General features: G+C 40.9%; 1 protein-coding gene across 4 annotated transcripts in view; it reads left to right on the forward strand.

Annotated features, from left to right (window-relative positions):
• The window catches only part of ASH1L (ASH1 like histone lysine methyltransferase), a 188,771-nt gene that overhangs the window by 151,950 nt on the left and 17,632 nt on the right, over positions 1 to 19,189 (forward strand). For 3 of the 4 annotated variants that reach the window (XM_053666283.1, XM_037132526.2, XM_053666284.1), the window contains 5 exons: positions 4,043 to 4,151; positions 4,568 to 4,732; positions 4,901 to 4,995; positions 12,376 to 12,533; positions 13,713 to 13,865. In XM_053666283.1, the coding sequence (XP_053522258.1) occupies positions 4,043 to 4,151; positions 4,568 to 4,732; positions 4,901 to 4,995; positions 12,376 to 12,533; positions 13,713 to 13,865 (680 nt within the window). The other variant, XM_053666285.1, reaches the window with a different exon arrangement.

Consider the following 19,189-nt stretch of genomic DNA (forward strand, 5'->3'; position numbering starts at 1 on the left):
AAATGTTTTCAAATCACATATTTGGTAAGGGGTTAATGTCCAGAATATACAAGAACCCTTTCCATGATAAAAAAACACTCAACAGACCAGACTGGTATCGCTCAGCAGATTGAATGCCAGCCTATGAACCAAAGGATTGCTGGTTAGATTCCCAGTCTGGGCACATGCCTGGGTTTCAGGACAATTACCAGCAGAGGATACAGAAGAGGCAACCATACACTGATATTTCTCTCCCTCTCTCCTTCCCTTCCCCTGTAAAGATAAATAAATTTTAAAAATATATTTTTTATTGATTATGCCATTACAGTTCTCCTGTTCCCCCCCTTCATTTCCTTCCACTCTGCACACTCCTCCCCTACCGTTTCCCCATTTTGTTTATGTCCATGTGTCACAAGTTCTTTAGATTCTGTATTTCCCCTACTATTCTTGCCCTCCCCCTGTCTACTTTCTACCTACCGTCTATGCTACTTATTCTCTGTACCTTCTCCCCCCTTCCTCTCCTCCCACTTCCCTGTTGCTAACCCTGCATGTGATCTTCATTTCTATACTTCACTCCTGATCTAGCTGTCTTCTTAGTCTGCTCTTGTATTAGGTGTGGTTGTTAATAACTGAGTTTGCTGTCCTTTCACTGTTCATATTTTTTATCTTCTTTTTCTTAGATAGGTCCCTTTAACATTTCATATAATAAGGGCTTGGTGATGATGAACTCCTTGAATTTGACCTTCTCTGGGAAGCACTTTATCTGCCCTTCCATTCTAAATGAGAGCTTTGCTGGATAGAGCAATCTTGGATGTAGGTCTTTGGATTTCATGACTTGGAATACTTCTTTCCAGCCCCTTCTTGCCTGTAAGGTGTCTTTTGAGAAATCTGCTGACAGTCTGCTGGGAACTCCTTTGCAGGTGACTGTCCCCTTACCTCTTGTTTCTTCTAGGATTCTCTCCTTCATTTTAATCTTGGCTAATGTATTTATGATGTGGCTTGGTGTATTCCTTCTTGGGTCCAACTTCTTTGGAACTCTCTGTGCTTCCTGAATTTCCTGGAAGTCTATTTCCTTTGCCAGATTGGGGAAGTTCTTCTTTATTAATTCTTCTAATAAGTTTTCTACTCTAATAAGCTGTTCCTCTTCCCCTTCTGGTACCCCTGTAATTTGGATGTTGTAACGTTTAAAGATGTCCTGGAGGTTCCTAAGCGTCTCCTCATTTTTTTGAATTCTTCTTTCTTCATTGTTTTCTGTTTGGTCATTTTTTTCTTCCTTCTGGTCCACTTGATTGATTTTAGTCCCAGTCTCCTTCCCATCACTGTTGGTTCCCTGTGCATTTTGCTTCATTTCACTTAGTGTAGCCTTCATTCGTTCCTCTAATTTGTGACTAAAATCAACCAGTTCTGTGAGCATCCTGATCACCAGTGTTTTGAACTGTGCATCTGAAAGGTTAGCTATCTCTTGGTCGCTTAGAAGTATTGGCTCTGGGGCTTTGAGCTGTTCTTGAGCCATAATGTTTTGGTCTCTTCACACCTGTTACATATGAGGGGCAGAGCCTTAGGTGTTCACCACAGTGGGGCAACCCAGGTTGCTGAGTTGTGATGCTGTATGTAGGGGTGGGGTCAGAGAGGGGCAGTGGCGTTTGTTCTGCTCTCTCTCAGATTTCTGTCCCCTCTGCTGCTTCCCACAAGCAGATTGGGCCCTTCTGGTCCCGGCTCCTGGGTGTGTGGGCCTGTGCACCCTCCAGGACCCTGTGGGTCTCTCCAGTGAACTCTGTGAGCCAGGGAGCTTCTCCTGGTACCTCAACCCTGAAAGTCCTTCCAGTTGGTCCTTTCAGGCTCTAATTCCCATCACTGGGACCCTGGCCTGAGCGGCCTGTCTCACTGCCTGCTTCTTCCCTTTGTTTATCTGCGCCGCTAGTGTGTGACCATGGTCAGCCTTGTGCCCTCATTGGGTCCGCCCATTGCCACCCCACGCCTGGGATCCACCAACTGCCGCCTGCACTCCTGAGCTCCAGAGCTCCTGAGCTCCAGAGCTCCCTTGAGCTCCTGGGTCCCTCCAGCGATCTTTTTTGCCCCCCTCCCCCGACCCCAGTCTGCTGCTGACTCCGCCCCTCATACTGGTCTGGATGAACGGTTCGTTGATAGACTTCCATATAGTTCAATTTTTTGTCTGTTTTGGCCGCATTTTTGTTGCTAAAACTTTGTTGTCTTTAAACTTGGTTGTGTGAGGAGGTACAGTGTTTCCACCTATGCCTCCATCTTGGCTGGAAGTCCTGAACAACAATAAAATAATTTTTTAAAGTAGAAATAAAATCTTTTGAAAAAACACTCAACAAAATAGGAGTAGAAGGAACTACATTTATTTATTTATTTATTTATTTATTTTAAGATTTTACTGTTTTATTTATCTTTGGAAAGGATGGGGAGGACAGGGGGAGAGAAATATCAATGTATGGTTGCCTCTTGCGCGTCCCCTGCTGGGAACTGGCCTGCAACCCAGGCATGTGCCCTGACTGGGAATCTAACCACGGTCCTTGGGTTCGCAGGCCCACGCTCAATCCATTGAGCTATGCTAGCCAGTGCATATATATATATTTTTAAAAACAAGAAAACCCACAGCAAACATAAACTGGATGATATAAGCTTTCCTTATAAGATAGTAGTAACAAGACAAGGAAGCCCACTTTCACCACTGTTTTGGAAGGTGTAGCCAGAACAGTAAGACGAGGAAAACATACAAAAGGTATTTAATTTAGAAAGGAAGAAGTAAAAGTATCTCTGATTACATACAATAGGAGATTAAATGGAGAAAATGCTAAAGATTATGGAAAGAAGCTGATAGATCTCATAAGTAAATTGAACAAAGTTATCAGGACACAGAGTCAGTGCACAAAAATCAGTTACATTTCTGTTCCCAACCAATCTGAAAAAGAAATTATGAAAACTGTTCCATTTATGTTGGCATCAAAAAGAATGAAATACCTGAAAATTAACCAATGAGGTGAAAGAATTGTACAATGAAAATACATTCCAAGGTCCAATTGGACTTCACAATAGTTTTTACTTTCTTTTTTTTAAGATTTTATTTATTTGTCTTTAGAGGGGAAGGGAAGGAGAGAAGGGGAGAAATATCAATGTATGGTTGCCTCTCCTGCGTCCCCTGCAGGGACTGGCCTGCAACCCAGGCATGTGCCCCGACTGGGAATCAAACCGCTATCCTTTGATTCACAAGCCTGCGTTCAGTCCACTGAGCTACACCAGTCAGGGCAGTCTTTACATTTTTTACATCTGAAGTATTTGAGAACATCTGAAGTTGTTCTGAGAATTACTGAGATAATTTGTTATCAGTGTGGCGTTGTTATTAAGCTTTCAACCAGACTACCTTGTTTTGAAACTTGATTCCCATAACTAACAGCTGTGTTGACTTTGGGCAAGTTGCTTATCCTGTGCCTCAGCTTCCTCATTTAGAAAATGGGGGTTATAATACTATCTAATAATAGTATCATTTTTTTTAGTTGTCAGGAGTATTAAATAAGTTAATAAAACAAAATGCTGTTATTAATATAATAAGCAGTTAAGTATTAGTTATACTTATTATATAAAATACATGATAGGTCAGTAATAGCAGTGTAAAATAGAACAAAAGAGACACTCGTGTACAGGTAAGAAAAATGGAGAGCAGTAGGAACTTTTTTTTTAGGTAAGCCATAGTAGGATATCATTTTAATTTGTTGAGGTGCAGCAAATTAAACATGGACAAATAGACTAAAGCCATGTTTTAAAAGGACCTTGATTACCAAGCAGGAAAATTTAAGACCAATTGTAATTTACAACATAGACCATGTTTTCCATAAAATTGACTTAGGACTATTAGCCTGGCAGTATTATATCGTCTGAATAGAATAGAAGATAGATTAAAGTTGTAGAGCTTGTCCCGGAAACTTGAGAAATTGGATATAGAAACAAAGGTAAATCTGAAATCAGTGTACCTTTTTTGTGTGTGTGGGTTTTCAGGCATGGTGTTAAGAATCTCTACTTTTAACTCTCCAATTCTCTATAGGTCTGTTAATGGAGTATACCGGATTGGATTATATGCTCTTAAAGATATGCCAGCTGGTACTGAACTCACTTATGATTACAACTTTCATTCCTTTAATGTTGAAAAACAGGTAAGAATAAGAACTCCAAGAGGGAGATTGAACTTGGTCACAGTGCTTTGTATAACATAGGCCTTCGATAAAATGATTTGTAGCCATTGAGAAGTCCAGTAAAGTTTTTTACTCTTAACTCCACTTATCTAGGATATATAGCTCTCTTTAATTCTTTCAGAATTCTGTAGAAAGAGATTACTCAATCATTTTTGGTCTCCAGTCAGTTCTTAACAATTCTTGTGAAGTTTTTCCAGTGTTTAATCTTTCCTTTCAACTACAGCGGAAACTTATTTTTATTTATTTTATTCTCAATTAATTGTTTTTCTCAAATGGAAATTTTTGATGAATCTTATTGTTGGGTGTCCAAATATTCTGGCAGTCCTACTTGTAAATGAGTCAGCAGGCTAAAAGCATCATTCTCTTTCTTTTCAAAGCAACTGTGTAAGTGTGGCTTTGAGAAATGTCGAGGAATCATCGGAGGCAAGAGTCAGCGTATGAATGGACTCACCAGCAGCAAAAGCAGCCAGCCTATGGCCACACATAAAAAGTCTGGACGGTCAAAAGAAAAGAGGAAGTCTAAGCACAAGCTGAAAAAAAGGGTGAATAATGATCTCATGGCTTTCCTCAAATAGCTCCTCAGAGGCAGTTACTGATATAAAGGAACTACCAAAGGGTGGAATCTTCAGAGTGGTTTTAATATTCTTTAAAGTGATTTCTGATTTTTTTTTTTTTTTTTTTTACTGTATTCTGATACATCTCTTTTTCAGAGAGGCCACCTCTCTGAGGAACCCAGTGAAAACATCAACACTCCAACAAGATTGGCCCCTCAGTTGCAAATGAAGCCCATGTCCAATCGAGAGAGGTAAAGGAGATTTTTTTACCTGTGCTCTTTATATTGCATTATTTGCTTATCAGTTTATTAAACATCTATATAATTGAGCCATTTCTTTTGTGGATAGGTCTTTAAACAAAGATTCGAGGTATCTGTGACTTAGGAGTGGGGAAAATTGTATCTTTATTTTCCCTTATTTCTGAATGAAATTTACCATTTCCTTTAAATATGACTATGGGCAAAAATAAAATAAAATAACGTGTGTGTGTAGCATTTTCAGTTTCCATATATTTTGTCACCAATATTCACATTTTCAATTTATGTTACATGTGTTACAAATATACCAAAATATTACACATTCATCTCTACTTCAAGATCACTATGTTTATTAAACCCACAACTAGATTTTGTCAGGGATAAAAATTTATGGATTAAAAAGTTAATTTAAATATTGTGAAGACTATGCCCTGGCTGGTGTGGCTCAGTGGATTGGTTACTGGCCTGCAAAGCAAAGGGTTGCTTGTTCAATTCCCAGTCTAGGGCACATGCCAGGGTTGCAGGCCAGGTTCCCAGTGTGGGGCACACTAGAGGCAACCATACATTGATGTTTGTTTCCCTCTCTTCCTCCCTTCCACTCTCTAAAAGAATAAATAAATAAATAAATAAATAAAGTCTTTAAAAAGGAAAAACAAATATTCTGGAAACGATTTTAACATAGTTTTATTTTAATCCTATGTATTAAAATTACTTAAGATTTTAATTAATTTTAAGTACTTTTTAAAACATTTTATTGATTATGCTATTACAGCTGTCCCATTTCCTCCCTTTATTTCCCTCCCACTTGCGTACCCCCCCTTTTAGTTCATGTCCATGGGTCGTACATGTAAGTTCTTTGGCTTCTACATTTTCTACTATTCTTAACCTCCCCCTGTCTATTTTCTACCTACTATTTATGCTACTTATTCCCTGTACCTTTTCCCCAGTTCTCCTCCTCCTCTTCCCCAGCTGGTAACCCACCATTTCTGTGATTCTGTTCCTGTTCTAGTTGTGTGCTTAGTTTATTTTCATTTTTGTTTTTTTTTTAGGTTCGCTTGTTGATAGTTGTGAATTTGTTGTCATTTTACTGTTCATAGATTTTGATCTTCTTTTCCTTAGGTAAGTCTCCTTTGTAGGTAACTGTATCCTTTTCTCTTGCTGCTTTTGAGATTCTCTCCTTCTCTTTAATCTTGGCTAATGTAATTATGGCACATAATGTAATTATGTGTCTTGGTGTGTGCTTCCTTGGGTCCAAATTCTTTGGCACTCACTGAGCTTTCTGGACTTCCTGGAAATCTATTTCCTTTCCAGATTGGAGAAGTTCTTCATTATTTGTTCAAATAACTTTTCAATTTTTTTCTGTTCCTCCTCCTTCTGGCACCACTATGATTCGAATGTTGGAATGTTTAAAGTTTTCCCAGAGGTTCCTAAGTCTCTCCTCATTTTTTTGAATTCTGGTTTTTGTTTTTGTTTTTGTTTCTTTTTAAGATTTATTTATTTATTTTTAGAGAGGGGAAGAGAGGGAGATAGAGACAGAGAGAAACTTCATTGTGTGGTTGCTTCTCACGTGCCCCCTCCTACTGGGGACTTGATTTGCAATGCAGGCATGTGCCCTGACCAGGAATCGAACCAGCAACCCTTTGGTTCACAAGCCAGCACTCAAACCACTGATCCACACCAGATGGCATTTTTTGAATTCGTGTTTATTGATTCTGTTCTAATTGAATGTTTATTTCTTCTTTCTGGTCCACACTCGTGATTTGAGTCCCAGTTTCCTTCCCTTCACCATCAGTTCTCTCTATATTTTTATTTCACTTTTCATATCCCTTACTTTTTCCTCTATTTTGCGACCATAATCAACCAGTTTTGTGAGCATCCTCATTACCAGTGTTTTCAACTGTGCATCTAATATGTTGGCTTAGTTCTTTTTTTTTTTTTTAGCTTCGATTTGTTCTTTTATTTTGGCCATGTTTGTTTGTTTGTTTCTGCAGGCCTGTTACATAGTAAGGGCCAGAGCCTTGGGTATTCACCAGGGTGGGATAACTCATGTCGCTGAATTGTGGTGCTGTCTGTGGGGGAGGGGTACAAGAGGAAACAGTGCTACTTGGTCAGCTCTCTGTTGGCTTTTAGTCACTTCTGTCACTACCCATAAGCCATTTGGCCCCTTCTGGTGCTGATTACCAGGTGGTTTTCTGTATGTTGTAGGACCCTGGTACTTTCTCCTACCACCTCAATTCCCACAGGTTTTTCTTTTTCTTAATAATATATTATTTTATTTTATTGATTATGCCATTACATTTCTTCTATTTCCCCCCCTTCATTCCCCTCCACCCTGCATACACCTCCCCCACCATCCCGCCTTTAGTTCATGAACACGTGTCTTAAGTTCTTTAGATTCTGTATTTCCCATACTATTCTTGTCCTTCCCCCTATCTATTTTCTACCTACTGTCTGTGCTACTTATTTTCTGTACCTTCTCCCCCCTTCTCCTCCTCCCACTCCCCTGTTGCTAACCCTCCATATGATCTTCATTTCTATGGTTCTGCTCCTGATCTAGCTGTCCTCTTAGTTTGCTTTTGTTTTAGGTGTGGTTGTTACTAACTGTGAGTTTGCTGTCCTTTCACTGTTCATGTTTCTTTAACTTCTTTTTCTTAGGTAAGTCCCTTTAACATTTCATATAATAAGGGCTTGGTGGTGATGAACTCCTTGAATTTTGTCTTATCTGAGAAGCACTTTATCTGTCCTTCCATTCTAAATGAAAATTTGCTGGGTAGAGCAATCTTGGTTGTAGGTCTTTGGTTTTCATGACTTGGAATACCTCTTTCCAGCCCCTTCTTGCCTGTAAGGTGTCTTTTGAGAAATCAGCTGACAGTCTGATGGCAACTCCTTTGTAGGTGACTGTCCCCTTATCTCTTGCTGCTTCTAGGATTCTCTCCTTCCTTTTAATCTTGGCTAATGTAATTATGATGTGTCTTGGTGTGTTCCTTCTTGGGTCCAGCTTCTTGGGGACTCTCTAAGCTTCCTGGATTTTCTGGAAGTCTATTTCCTTTGCCAGATTGGGGAAGTTCTCCTTTATTATTTGTTCAAATAAGTTTTCCACTTGTGGCTGTTCCTTTTCCCTTTCTGGTAGTCCTATAATTCGAATGTTGGAATGTTTAAAGATGTCCTGGAGGTTCCTAAGCCTCTCCTCATTTTTTTAAATTCTTGTTTCTTCATTCTTTTCTGTTTGTTCATTTTTTTCCTTCCTTCTGGTCCACTCCCTTGATTTGAGTCCCAGTTTCCTTTCCATTACTATTTGTTTCCTGTGCATTACCATTCATTTCAATTAGTTTAGCCTTCCTATGTTCCTCTAATTTGTGACTAAAATCAACCAGTTCTGTGAAGATCCTTATCACCAGTGTTTTGAACTGTGCATCTGAATGTTTAGCTATTTCTTCATCACTTAGATTTATTCGCCCTGGGGCTCTGAGTTGTTCTTGTGCCATGTTTTTATGTGTTTGTGCCTGTTACATATGAGGAGAGGCGCCTCAGATATTCACCAGGGCGGGGCCACCCAGATTGCTGGTTCCTGACCCTGTATGTGGGCGCGGGGTCAGAGAGGGAGCAATGGCAGTCCTCTCAGCTCACCCAGTCTGTCCCACCACTCGCCCAGCCTGTTTATCTGAAGGGAAATGTGCAAGCCTGCCGCCCTGCGCCACGAGGTCTGAATGCTCACCTCCTCACTGGTTTATCTGCACGCAAATGCTCGACTGACTGCAGACAGCCAGCCGCACCTCTTTACTGTGTCCACCGTAGCTAGCTTGCACCTGGGATCTGCGCCTTTGGCTGCCTGAGTACCACCCTATTTGGGGATCTTTTTGGCCAACCCGCTCCACTGGTGGCTTCGGCCCTGTTACTGGTTTCGCTGAGCATTTCGTTGTTTTCGGACTTTGTATTGTCGATTTTCTGTGTGGTTTGGTTGCGTTTATTGTTGTTAAGACTTTCTTGTTTTTAGATTTGGTTGTGCAAGGACGCAAGGTGTTTCCACCTACGCCTCCATCTTGGCAGAAGTCACCCCTATCTTCATTTTTAAATTCTTTTTTCTTCTTGCTGTTCTTATTGGTTGTTTTTGACTTCTGTATGTTACTAATCACTGATTTCATCCTCGTCTTTATCCATGCTACTGTTGATTCCCTGCAAAATACTCTTTGTTTCGATCAATGTGTTCTTCATTTCTAACTGGATTGTATTTTTTCATACTGTTGAAATCCTAAGTTCCTTGAGTATCCTCATGACCAGTGTTTTGAACTCTGTGTCAAGTAGATTGCCAGTCTCCATTTTGTTTAGTTCTCTTTTTCTTTTTTGTAGTTTGTTTAGTTCTTTCATTTGAGCCATGTTTCTTTTTTTCCTCATTTTGGCAGCTGCCTTGTGTTTGTTTCTATGTATTAGGGAGAGTTGCTACATCTCCCAGACTTGATAGAATGCCCTAATGTAGTAGGTGTCCTATATGATTCAATGGGACAGCCTCCCCTCTTACCCAAGCTCGGTACTCATGGTGTGTCCTCTGTGTGGGCTCTGTTATACCCTCTTGCTGTAGTTTAGCCCTGATTGCTGTTGGCACATCCAAGGTCAGCTACTGCCTGTGTTCTGTCTATTGTTACACAACATCAGCTACAAAGTGAAATGGCTGCTAATTTGCTGGTCTTTGAGGTTCGCAGAAGAGGCCCAGCTGTGTATCAAGACCATGTGCTGCTAGTGCCAGGCTAGGGCAACCTAACGAGAGGTGGAGGGCTCGCCGAAGCCAAGCGCTGCTTGTTGGAGAGAATTTAGGAAAGTCTGAAGCTGGGCTAAGACAAGCCATTCATATGGAAAATCCACTGAAAACAGCTTGGGTGGTCCTGAAAGGTGGGTGGGGCAGTACCTGAGGGAATCACCAACATGTGGGGCATGCAATATGATCTTGGTGCATGGAGTCTTCAGATATGGCACCGAACTGCTGGTTGTGTTGGGGAGGGCTCAGCAGAGGAACAATGGCTTCTGCCAGCAGTCTTGTCTCAGAAGATGCTGCCCTTCAGCTGTCTACCTGATGCCAGATAATTCAGTTCCTCTCCATATGTCTCTGATGCCTTTCAATCTCCTGTCCTGGTGCTAGAGCTTAGAGGAAGTGAGTCTAAGGAAGTCTGCGCATGAGCTATTTAAGCATACCTGCCTGGGACTCTAGAAGTTTCTGTCTCCCACTGCCTCAATCCCCACTAGTTTTTACAGCCAGAAATTATGGAGACTTATCTTTTCTGGCACTGGAACCCTGAGCTGGGGTCCTGGTGTGAGGCTGGGACCCATGGATCCTGAGATATACCTCCCGATTTTTATCCACCACTGATTGGTGTGGCATCATCCTGTTCCACATCTCCGCCCCTCCTACCAGTCTCAATGTGGTTACTTCCTGAATTCTGTAGTTGTAGGACTTCCTTTCAACTCAATTGCTGACAATTCTGAATGATGGTTATTCTACAATTTAGTTGTAATTTTGATGTGGTTGTGCACAGAGGCAAGCCATGTTTACCTACCCTTCCATGCTGGCTGGAAGTCTAAATTTAATCTAAAATACTTTTAAAACATTGTTCAGAGAAGTGTTACTTGGGCTTCATGAGTCTGCCAGAGGAATCCATGGCACCGAAAAGGTTAAGGATCCCTGCTTTGATATATTAATAGAGCAGTAAATAGGATTTTTAGTGCTTATTTTTTTCTCTTCCTTGTACTAAGACTCATATAAAAGGTAAGCAAAGTAAATATGTCCTCTATTTTTTTCAAGATATTCTATATTTCCCTGACCATACATTCTGATCTCTTAGAAAGTTTATCCTTATTTATATCTTTATAATTTTAGCTCCTTTTATTGTATTTCACTTGTAACAGAAATTTTAAACTTCGGGAAAATAGAATGAGCTAATCTAGTGGTTTTCTACTTTAGCTGCATAACAGCCTATGAAGCTTTTAAAAAACTTCGGATGCCCAGGCGACAGCCAGGACCACTTAACGCAGAATTTTCAGAGGTGGAACCCAGGCATCAATAGTTTTATAAAGCTCCCCAAGTGATTTCAATGTGCAGTCAAAGTCAGGAACTATAAAATTAATCTAATCTCCATTCACTGAAGATGATAGTTTGAGATTTATTCAAAGTCACATCTTTGTATGTGTGCTAGGGTGAAAATTAAATTACAGAATCAGAATTGTGTAACTTTTCTGGCTGAGTGGCTTAGTTGGTTGGAGTGTTATCTGATACACGAAAAGGTTTTGGGTTTAATCCCGTTAGGATACATACCTAGGTTACAGGTTTTATCCCTGATTGAGGTGCATATGGGAAGCAAGAGATCAGTTTCTCTCTCACATCATTTCTCTTTCTCTCTCCCCCCCCTTCTCTCTCCCTCAATTAATAAACATACCATCAGGTGACAAAATTTTAAAAAGACATATGTAATTAAGTTTATAGACCCATGTACAGGCACTGTACCTAACATAGTTTTTTACCCAGTGGATATCTTAAATATCTTTGCCTTCATCTGTCAGTTCAGTTCTCCTTGTCTTAGCTAATCCTGAGCCATTTCTTCTTCTGGGCAACTTTCTCTTGAATTTGTACATATACTCCATGAAGTTCTGCCTTCAAGTTAGGTTGCTTCAGTTGCCAAACTTTTTGTAGCTTTTAAGTTAATATTTGCCAGATATTAGAAAATATATAGGGAAATGTTTCATGTTATATGAAAAAAAAAGCAAGCTGCAAAACTGAATACTGTTTCCCCGTACATAATTCCCTTTATAAAGGCTGAATTCATTGACCAGTATCTTTTTTTTTTTTTTTTTAAGATTTTATTTATTTATCTTTGAGAGAAGAAGGGAAGGAGAGGAGAGAAACATCAATGTATGGTTGCCTTTCATGCATTCCCTGCTGGGAACTGACCTGCAGGGAACCGGCCTGCAACCCAGGCGTGTGCCCTGACTGGGAATCAAACCGCGATCGTGTGGTTCGCAGGCCCGCGCTCAATCCACTGAGCTATGCCAGCCAGGGCCAGTATCCTTTTTTTTAAAAAAGATTTTATTTTTTTATTTTTAGAGACAGGGAGGGAGGGAGGAAGACAGGGAAATAACAGTCAGTGGTCTCATACATGTAAGCACCACAACCAGAAACTAAACTTGCAACCCAGGCATGTGCCCTGATGGGGAATCATACTGGTGACCTTTTGCTTTGTGGAACAATGGCCAGCCAACTGAGCCACACCAGCCAGGGTGATAAGTATTCACTTACAACATCTTGACAATGGCTTACATAGAATGGACAGGTAATAAGTGCTTATTGAATTAATGAACAAGGGAACTCCTTCCTTCCTCCCTTCCTTGTAGGAACTTTGTATTAAAGCATCATGTGTTCTTGGTTCGAAACTGGGAGAAGATTTGGCAGAAGCAGGAGGAAGTAAAGCACACTGGTGATAATATTCACTCAGCATCGTTATATACCCGCTGGAATGGTATCTGCCGAGATGATGGGAACATCAAGTCTGGTAAGAACTGGGAAACATTCCTACTAATTCTAAAAGATTATCTCAAAAGGGATTATTTTAGTTACTTTCAAAGATTCCTTTTAGTTTGCTCTAAAAAAGTTTAAGATAAAAGCATAGAAACACCAATCAACAATCACCTCTCTCTCCAAACTCTTCAAATTCCTTGTTCCTGCTCTGGGGGGTAGGAAGAAAGCTCCTTCCACCAGCCTCTCAAATGTAACTTACAGCCTGAAAGTCACTAGACATAATAAAAGTAGTGAGTCTTTTGTCTCCTTTCTTACCTGGAAAATACCTTGCAGACAGGGTAAGTAGTGATAACAAATACAGAGGAAAATGACATTAGTATTAATTTGAAGACTTTTTGCCTCCCACATTTAGATTAGCATTATATACATAGACCTTCAGATTTTTCTTTTTCTAACTTTCATAAGTAGGTAATGTAACAGCACTTCTGATGTAGATTTGTTATCCAGAGCAGATTGAAAGCAGAAAAACGGGCATGTTCAAATACTCTTAACTGAAAATAAAGTGTTCAAAAGTTTATGCTCTTATTTTCTTTACCTAAAACAGTACAAGCAATCTGCACTTTGCGTGAGAGAATATGCTGAGTGGGAAGTAGATAGATTAAGAAATTTGCCCAAAATCCTCTATCCTCTCAGTGATTTGATTGGCATAAATTCTCTAAATTTATAATTCAGGGAGTTCAAATTTTCTGGTAATATCAATAATTATTTTCTAAATCTTTACTATATGTCAGGCTCTGAGCTAAACACATTAAAAAGATTATCTCATTTAATCTTCATGGTTACCTTATGAGGGAAGTACTACCACTGTTCTCATTTTACAGTTAAGAAACTGAGACACAGAGTGAGTTTAAGTAACCTACCCAAGATCACACAGCTAGTGAGTAGTGAAGCCAGAATACAAACAGACTTATTTTGAAGCCCAAACTTAACTAGCCTTTGGCCACTAAAATAAGGTTCCTCTGACTTGCAGCATTTGTCTCTGTGGTAAACTTCAGTGTTTCCTGATTTTTCTGTAGAGGAGAAAGAACTCCATGACCACTAATCTACTAATCACTTCACAGAAGAATGAGTGAAAAGCAGGAATTCATCAAGTAAGAGAAAGCCACAAATGGTTCCTGTTTTCCTAAAGCTGATTTTCACTTTATCCTTTCAGATGTCTTCATGACCCAGTTCTCTGCCCTGCAGACAGCCCGATCTGTTCGAACAAGACGGTTGGCAGCTGCAGAGGAAAACATTGAAGTGGCTCGAGCAGCCCGCCTAGCCCAGATCTTCAAAGAGATCTGTGATGGAATCATCTCTTACAAAGGTGACTGTATGCACTCCAGATTCGTTCTTAGCTATTTTTAAAGCTTATAACACTTACCTACACCTAAGACATTCAAGACCCAGAACAAGTGACAGTTTAGGATTAGGAATTTAGGGAGGTATACTTAGTTCTTCCTTTTGTTGGTGTCTTTGGGGGTTGTTGTTTGTAAATCCTTAGTTCTTATATGTCAATTTTTTAATTATATTTACCATAATTAAGTACTATACTTAGAAATCACATTTCTTAGCTATGGCATGGAGATAAGCAGGTCTCTCTCTTCTATATAATTTTTCTGAATGAGGCAATGAAATAGCAATTTAAGAAAAAAGTATTATGGACTTCTGCCAAGATGGAGGCATAGCTGGAGACGCTGTGCTTCCTCACAACCAAGTTTAGAGACAACTAAATAATAGCAATAGAAAACACAGCCAGAACACAGAAAATTGAACTTTCCGGAAGTCTGATAACAACAAATTCTTCAGCCTGACCGGTAAGAGGGGCGAGACCAGCAGCTGGCAGAGCGGGGTAGCACAGGAAAACTCGGTCAGACGGACTCAAGCGCACGGAATTCAGGCGCAGGGTTGGACCTGGTGGGAAACTCAGCAAGCAATCGCAGAGAAACAGTGAGAGAGCAGGGCTGCAGGTTGACTGTGGTCGTGCATTCGTGTGTGGATAGAGAAGCGAGGGAGTGGGCGATTGGACGAGAGCCAGCAACCCCAGCTGCAAGCAGAGGCGGAGGGCGCCGCCATTTCCCTGCTCCAACCCCGCCTTCACATACAGCGTCATAATCCAGCGACCTAAGTGGCCTTGCCCTGGTGAACAACCTAAGGCTCTACTCTTCACCCAGCTGTAAGAAACAGCAGAGGGGGCCGCCATTTCCCCGCTCTGACCCTGCCTCCACATACAGAGTCACAACCAAGCGACCTGGGAGTCCAAGGCTCCGCTCCTCAGACTTATCATGCGCAAAAAGACCAAAAATGGCTCAAGAAGATCTCAAAGCCCCAGAGCCTATAAATCTAAGCGATGAAGAAATAGCAAAACTCTCAGACGCACAGTTTAAAACACTGGTGATCAGGATCCTCACAGAACTGGTTGATTATAGCCACAAATTAGACAAACATATGAAGGCAAAACTAATTGAAATGAATGGAATTGCACAGGAAACCAATAGCAATGAAAAGGAAACTGGGTCTCAAATCAATGGAGTGGACCAGAAGAAAGCAAATAATGGCCAAACAGAAAAGAGTGAAGAAGCAAGAATTCAAAGAAATGAGGAGAGCCTTAGGAACCTCCAGGACATCTTTAAACACTCCAACATCCAAATTATAGGGGTACCAGAAGGGGGAAAGGAACAGCCACCAGTGGAAAACTTATTTGAACAAATAATAAAGGAGAACTTCCCCAATCTGGCAAAGGAAATAGACTTCCAGGAAATCCAGGAAGCTCAGAGAGTCCCAAAGAAGTTGGACCCAAGAAGAAACACACCAAGCCACATCATCATTACATTAGCCAAGATTAAAATGAAGGAGAGACTCCTAGAAGCAGCAAGAGCTAACTAAGGGGACAGTCACCTACAAAGGAGTTCCCATCAGACTGTCAGCAGATTTCTCAAAAGACACCTTACAGGCAAGAAGGGGCTGGAAAGAGGTATTCCAAGTCATGAAATCCAAAGACCTACAACCATGATTGCTCTATCCAGCAAAACTTTCATATAGAATGGAAGGACAGATAAAGTGCTTCTCAGATAAGATCAAATTCAAGGAGTTCATCATCACCAAGCCCTTATTATATGAAATGTTAAAGGGACTTATCTAAGAAAAAGAAGTTTAAAAAACATGAACAGTGAAAGGACAACAAAATCATAGTTATTAACTACCACACATAAAACAAAAGCAAACTAAAAGGACAGCTAGATCCGGAGTGGAAACATAGAAATGAAGATCTCAAGGAGGGTTAGCTACAGGGGAGTGGGAGGAGGAGATGAGGGGAGAAGGTACAGAAAATAAGTAGCATAGACAGTAGATAGAAAATAGATGGGGGGGCAAGAATAGTATGGGAAATACAGAATCTAAAGAACTTGAGACACATGGTCATAAACTAAAGGGGGGGTAATGGTGGGGACGGGGGTTAGGGTGGAGGGGAATGAAGGGGGGAATAGAACAACTGTAACAGCATAATCAATAAAAAAATAAATTAAAAAAAAAAGAAAGAAAAAACTGTTATGAACCCTGCCTGGTATGGCTCAGTGGATTGAGCATTGGACTGTGAAGCAAAGGGTTGCTGATTCAATTCCCAGTCAGTGCATGTGTCTGGGTTGTGCACCAGGTCCCCAGTAATGGGTGTGTGAGAGGCAACCACACATTGATGTTTCTCTCCCTCTCTTTCTCCCTCCTTTCCCCTCTCTATAAAAACAAACAAATAAATAAAATTCTCAAAAAAAAAAGAGGTAATGAATCTATGACAACAATGGTTCTTAACCTGTTTTAATTGACAGATATTTTTGAGAATCTTATGAAAGCTATGTGTTCTTTCCCTAGAAAGAATGGATATATATAACTTTGCAAGTATTCTGGAGTATTCACAGGCCCTAATCTATACGTTAAGGAAAAGGACCCCAGCCCTGGCCAGGTAGCTCAGTTGCTTAGAATGTGGTCCTGATGTGCCAAGGTTGCAGGTTCAATCCCCAGTCAGGGCACATAAAAAACTGAACCAGTAAATGCATAAATAAGTGGAACAACAAACTGATGTATCTCTCTCCCTCCCTCTCCTTTCCTCTCTCTCTAAAATTAGTAAGTTAAAAAATAAAAAAGGAAAAGGACCTAAAGTTTCAAGAAAAGTACTTTGACCTACTCCATTTCTCTTTCAAAACACATCTTTTGGATGTGTGTTGGGGCTAAGGGTGGGGAAGGAGAAAGGTTTTAATTTTGGGTACCTAATTTGGTGATGTTCATGACTTTTTACAATGTATTATTATTTTTTTATTGATTGATTTTATTTAATTTGTTAAAATATATTTTATTGATTATGTCATTGCAGTTGTTCTGTTCCCCCCTTCATTGCCCTCCACCCTGCACACCCCACCCCTACCATTCCCCCCCTTTCATTTATGTCCATGTGTCACAAATTCTTTAGATTCTGTATTTCCCTTACTATTCTTGCCCTCCCCCCTGTCCACTTTCTACCTACCGTCTTTGCTACTTATTTTCTGTACCTTCTCCCCCCTTCTCCTCCTTCCACTCCCCTGTTGCTAATTCTGCATGTGATCTTCATTTCTATACTTCACTCCTGATCGAGCTGTCCTCTTAGTTTGCTTTTGTTTTAGGTGTGGTTCTTTTTCTTTTTTCCCAAATTTTTTTCTTTTTATTTATGTATATATTTTTTATTTTTTAATATATTTTTTATTTTATTGATTATGCCATTACAGTTGTTCTGTTTCCCTCCTTCTTTCCCCCTCCACCCTGCACACGCCCTCCCCCACCATTCCCCCCTTTAGTTCATGAACACATGTCTCAAGTTCTTTAGATTCTATATTTATCCTCCTATTCTTACCCTCCTCCCTATCTATTTTCTATCTACTGTCTATGTCTATGTTATTTTCTTTTTTTTTTTTTTCAAAGATTTTATTTATTTAGAGGGGAAGGGAAGGAGAGAGGGAGAGAAACATCAATGTATGGTTGCCTTTCCTGCGTCCCCTGCTGGGAACTGGCCTGCAGGGAACCTGCCTGCAACCCCAGTATGTGCCCTGTCTGGGAATCGAACCGCGATTGTCTGGTTCGCAGGCCTGTGCTCAATCCACTGAGCTACACCAGCCAGGGCTATGCTACTTATTTTCTTACCTTCTCCCCTTCTCCTTCTCCCATTCCCCTGTTGCTAACCCTCCATGTGATCTTCATTTCTGTGGTTCACTCCTGACCTAGCTGTCCTCTTAATTTGCTTTTGTTTTAGATGTGGTTCTTAATAACTGTGAGTTTGCTGTCCTTTCACTGTTCATCTTTTTTGTCTTCTTTTTCTTAGATAGGTCCCTTTAACATTTCATATAATAAGGGCTTGGTGATGATGAACTCCTTGAATTTGATCTTATCTGAGAAGCACTTTATCTGTCCTTCCATACTAAATGAAAGCTTTGCTGGATAGAGCAATCTTGGATGTAGGTCTTTGGATTTCATCACTGGGAATACTTCTTTCTAGCCCCTTCTTGCCTGTAAGGTGTCTTTTGAGAAATCTGCTGACAGTCTGCTGGGAACTTTTTTGCAGGTGACTGTCCCCTTATCTCTTGCTGCTTCTAGGATTCTCTTCTTCCTTTTAATCTTGGCTAATGTATTTATGATGTGGCTTGGTGTGTTACTTCTTGGGTCCAAGTCTTTGGGACTCTCTGTGCTTCCTGGATTTCCTGGAAGTCTATTTCCTTTGCCAGATTGGGGAAGTTCTCCTTTATTATTTGTTCAAATAAGTTTTCCACTCATGGCTGTTCCTCTTCACCTTCTGGTATCCCTATAATTCGGATGTTGGAACATTTAAAGATGTCCTGGAGGTTCCTCAGCCTCTCCTCATTTTTTTGAATTCTTCTTTCTTCATTGTTTTCTGTTTGGTCATTTTTTTCTTCCTTCTGGTCCACTTGATTGATTTTAGTCCCAGTCTCCTTCCCATCACTGTTGGTTCCCTGTGCATTTTGCTTCATTTCACTTAGTGTAGCCTTCATTCGTTCCTCTAATTTGTGACTAAAATCAACCAGTTCTGTGAGCATCCTGATCACCAGTGTTTTGAACTGTGCATCTGAAAGGTTAGCTATCTCTTGGTCGCTTAGAAGTATTGGCTCTGGGGCTTTGAGCTGTTCTTGAGCCATAATGTTTTGGTCTGTTCACACCTGTTACATATGAGGGGCAGAGCCTTAGGTGTTCACCACAGTGGGGCAACCCAGGTTGCTGAGTTGTGATGCTGTATGTAGGGGTGGGGTCAGAGAGGGGCAGTGGCGTTTGTTCTGCTCTCTCTCAGATTTCTGTCCCCTCTGCTGCTTCCCACAAGCAGATTGGGCCCTTCTGGTCCCGGCTCCTGGGTGTGTGGGCCTGTGCACCCTCCAGGACCCTGTGGGTCTCTCCAGTGAACTCTGTGAGCCAGGGAGCTTCTCCTGGTACCTCAACCCTGAAAGTCCTTCCAGTTGGTCCTTTCAGGCTCTAATTCCCATCACTGGGACCCTGGCCTGAGCGGCCTGTCTCACTGCCTGCTTCTTCCCTTTGTTTATCTGCGCCGCTAGTGTGTGACCATGGTCAGCCTTGTGCCCTCTTTGGGTCCGCCCATTGCCACCCCACGCCTGGGATCCACCAACT

Source organism: Artibeus jamaicensis, unplaced genomic scaffold (genome assembly GCF_021234435.1).
Source record: "Artibeus jamaicensis isolate MK-2021 breed Jamaican fruit bat unplaced genomic scaffold, CSHL_Jam_final contig_447, whole genome shotgun sequence".
NCBI classification, from domain to species: domain Eukaryota; kingdom Metazoa; phylum Chordata; class Mammalia; order Chiroptera; family Phyllostomidae; genus Artibeus; species Artibeus jamaicensis.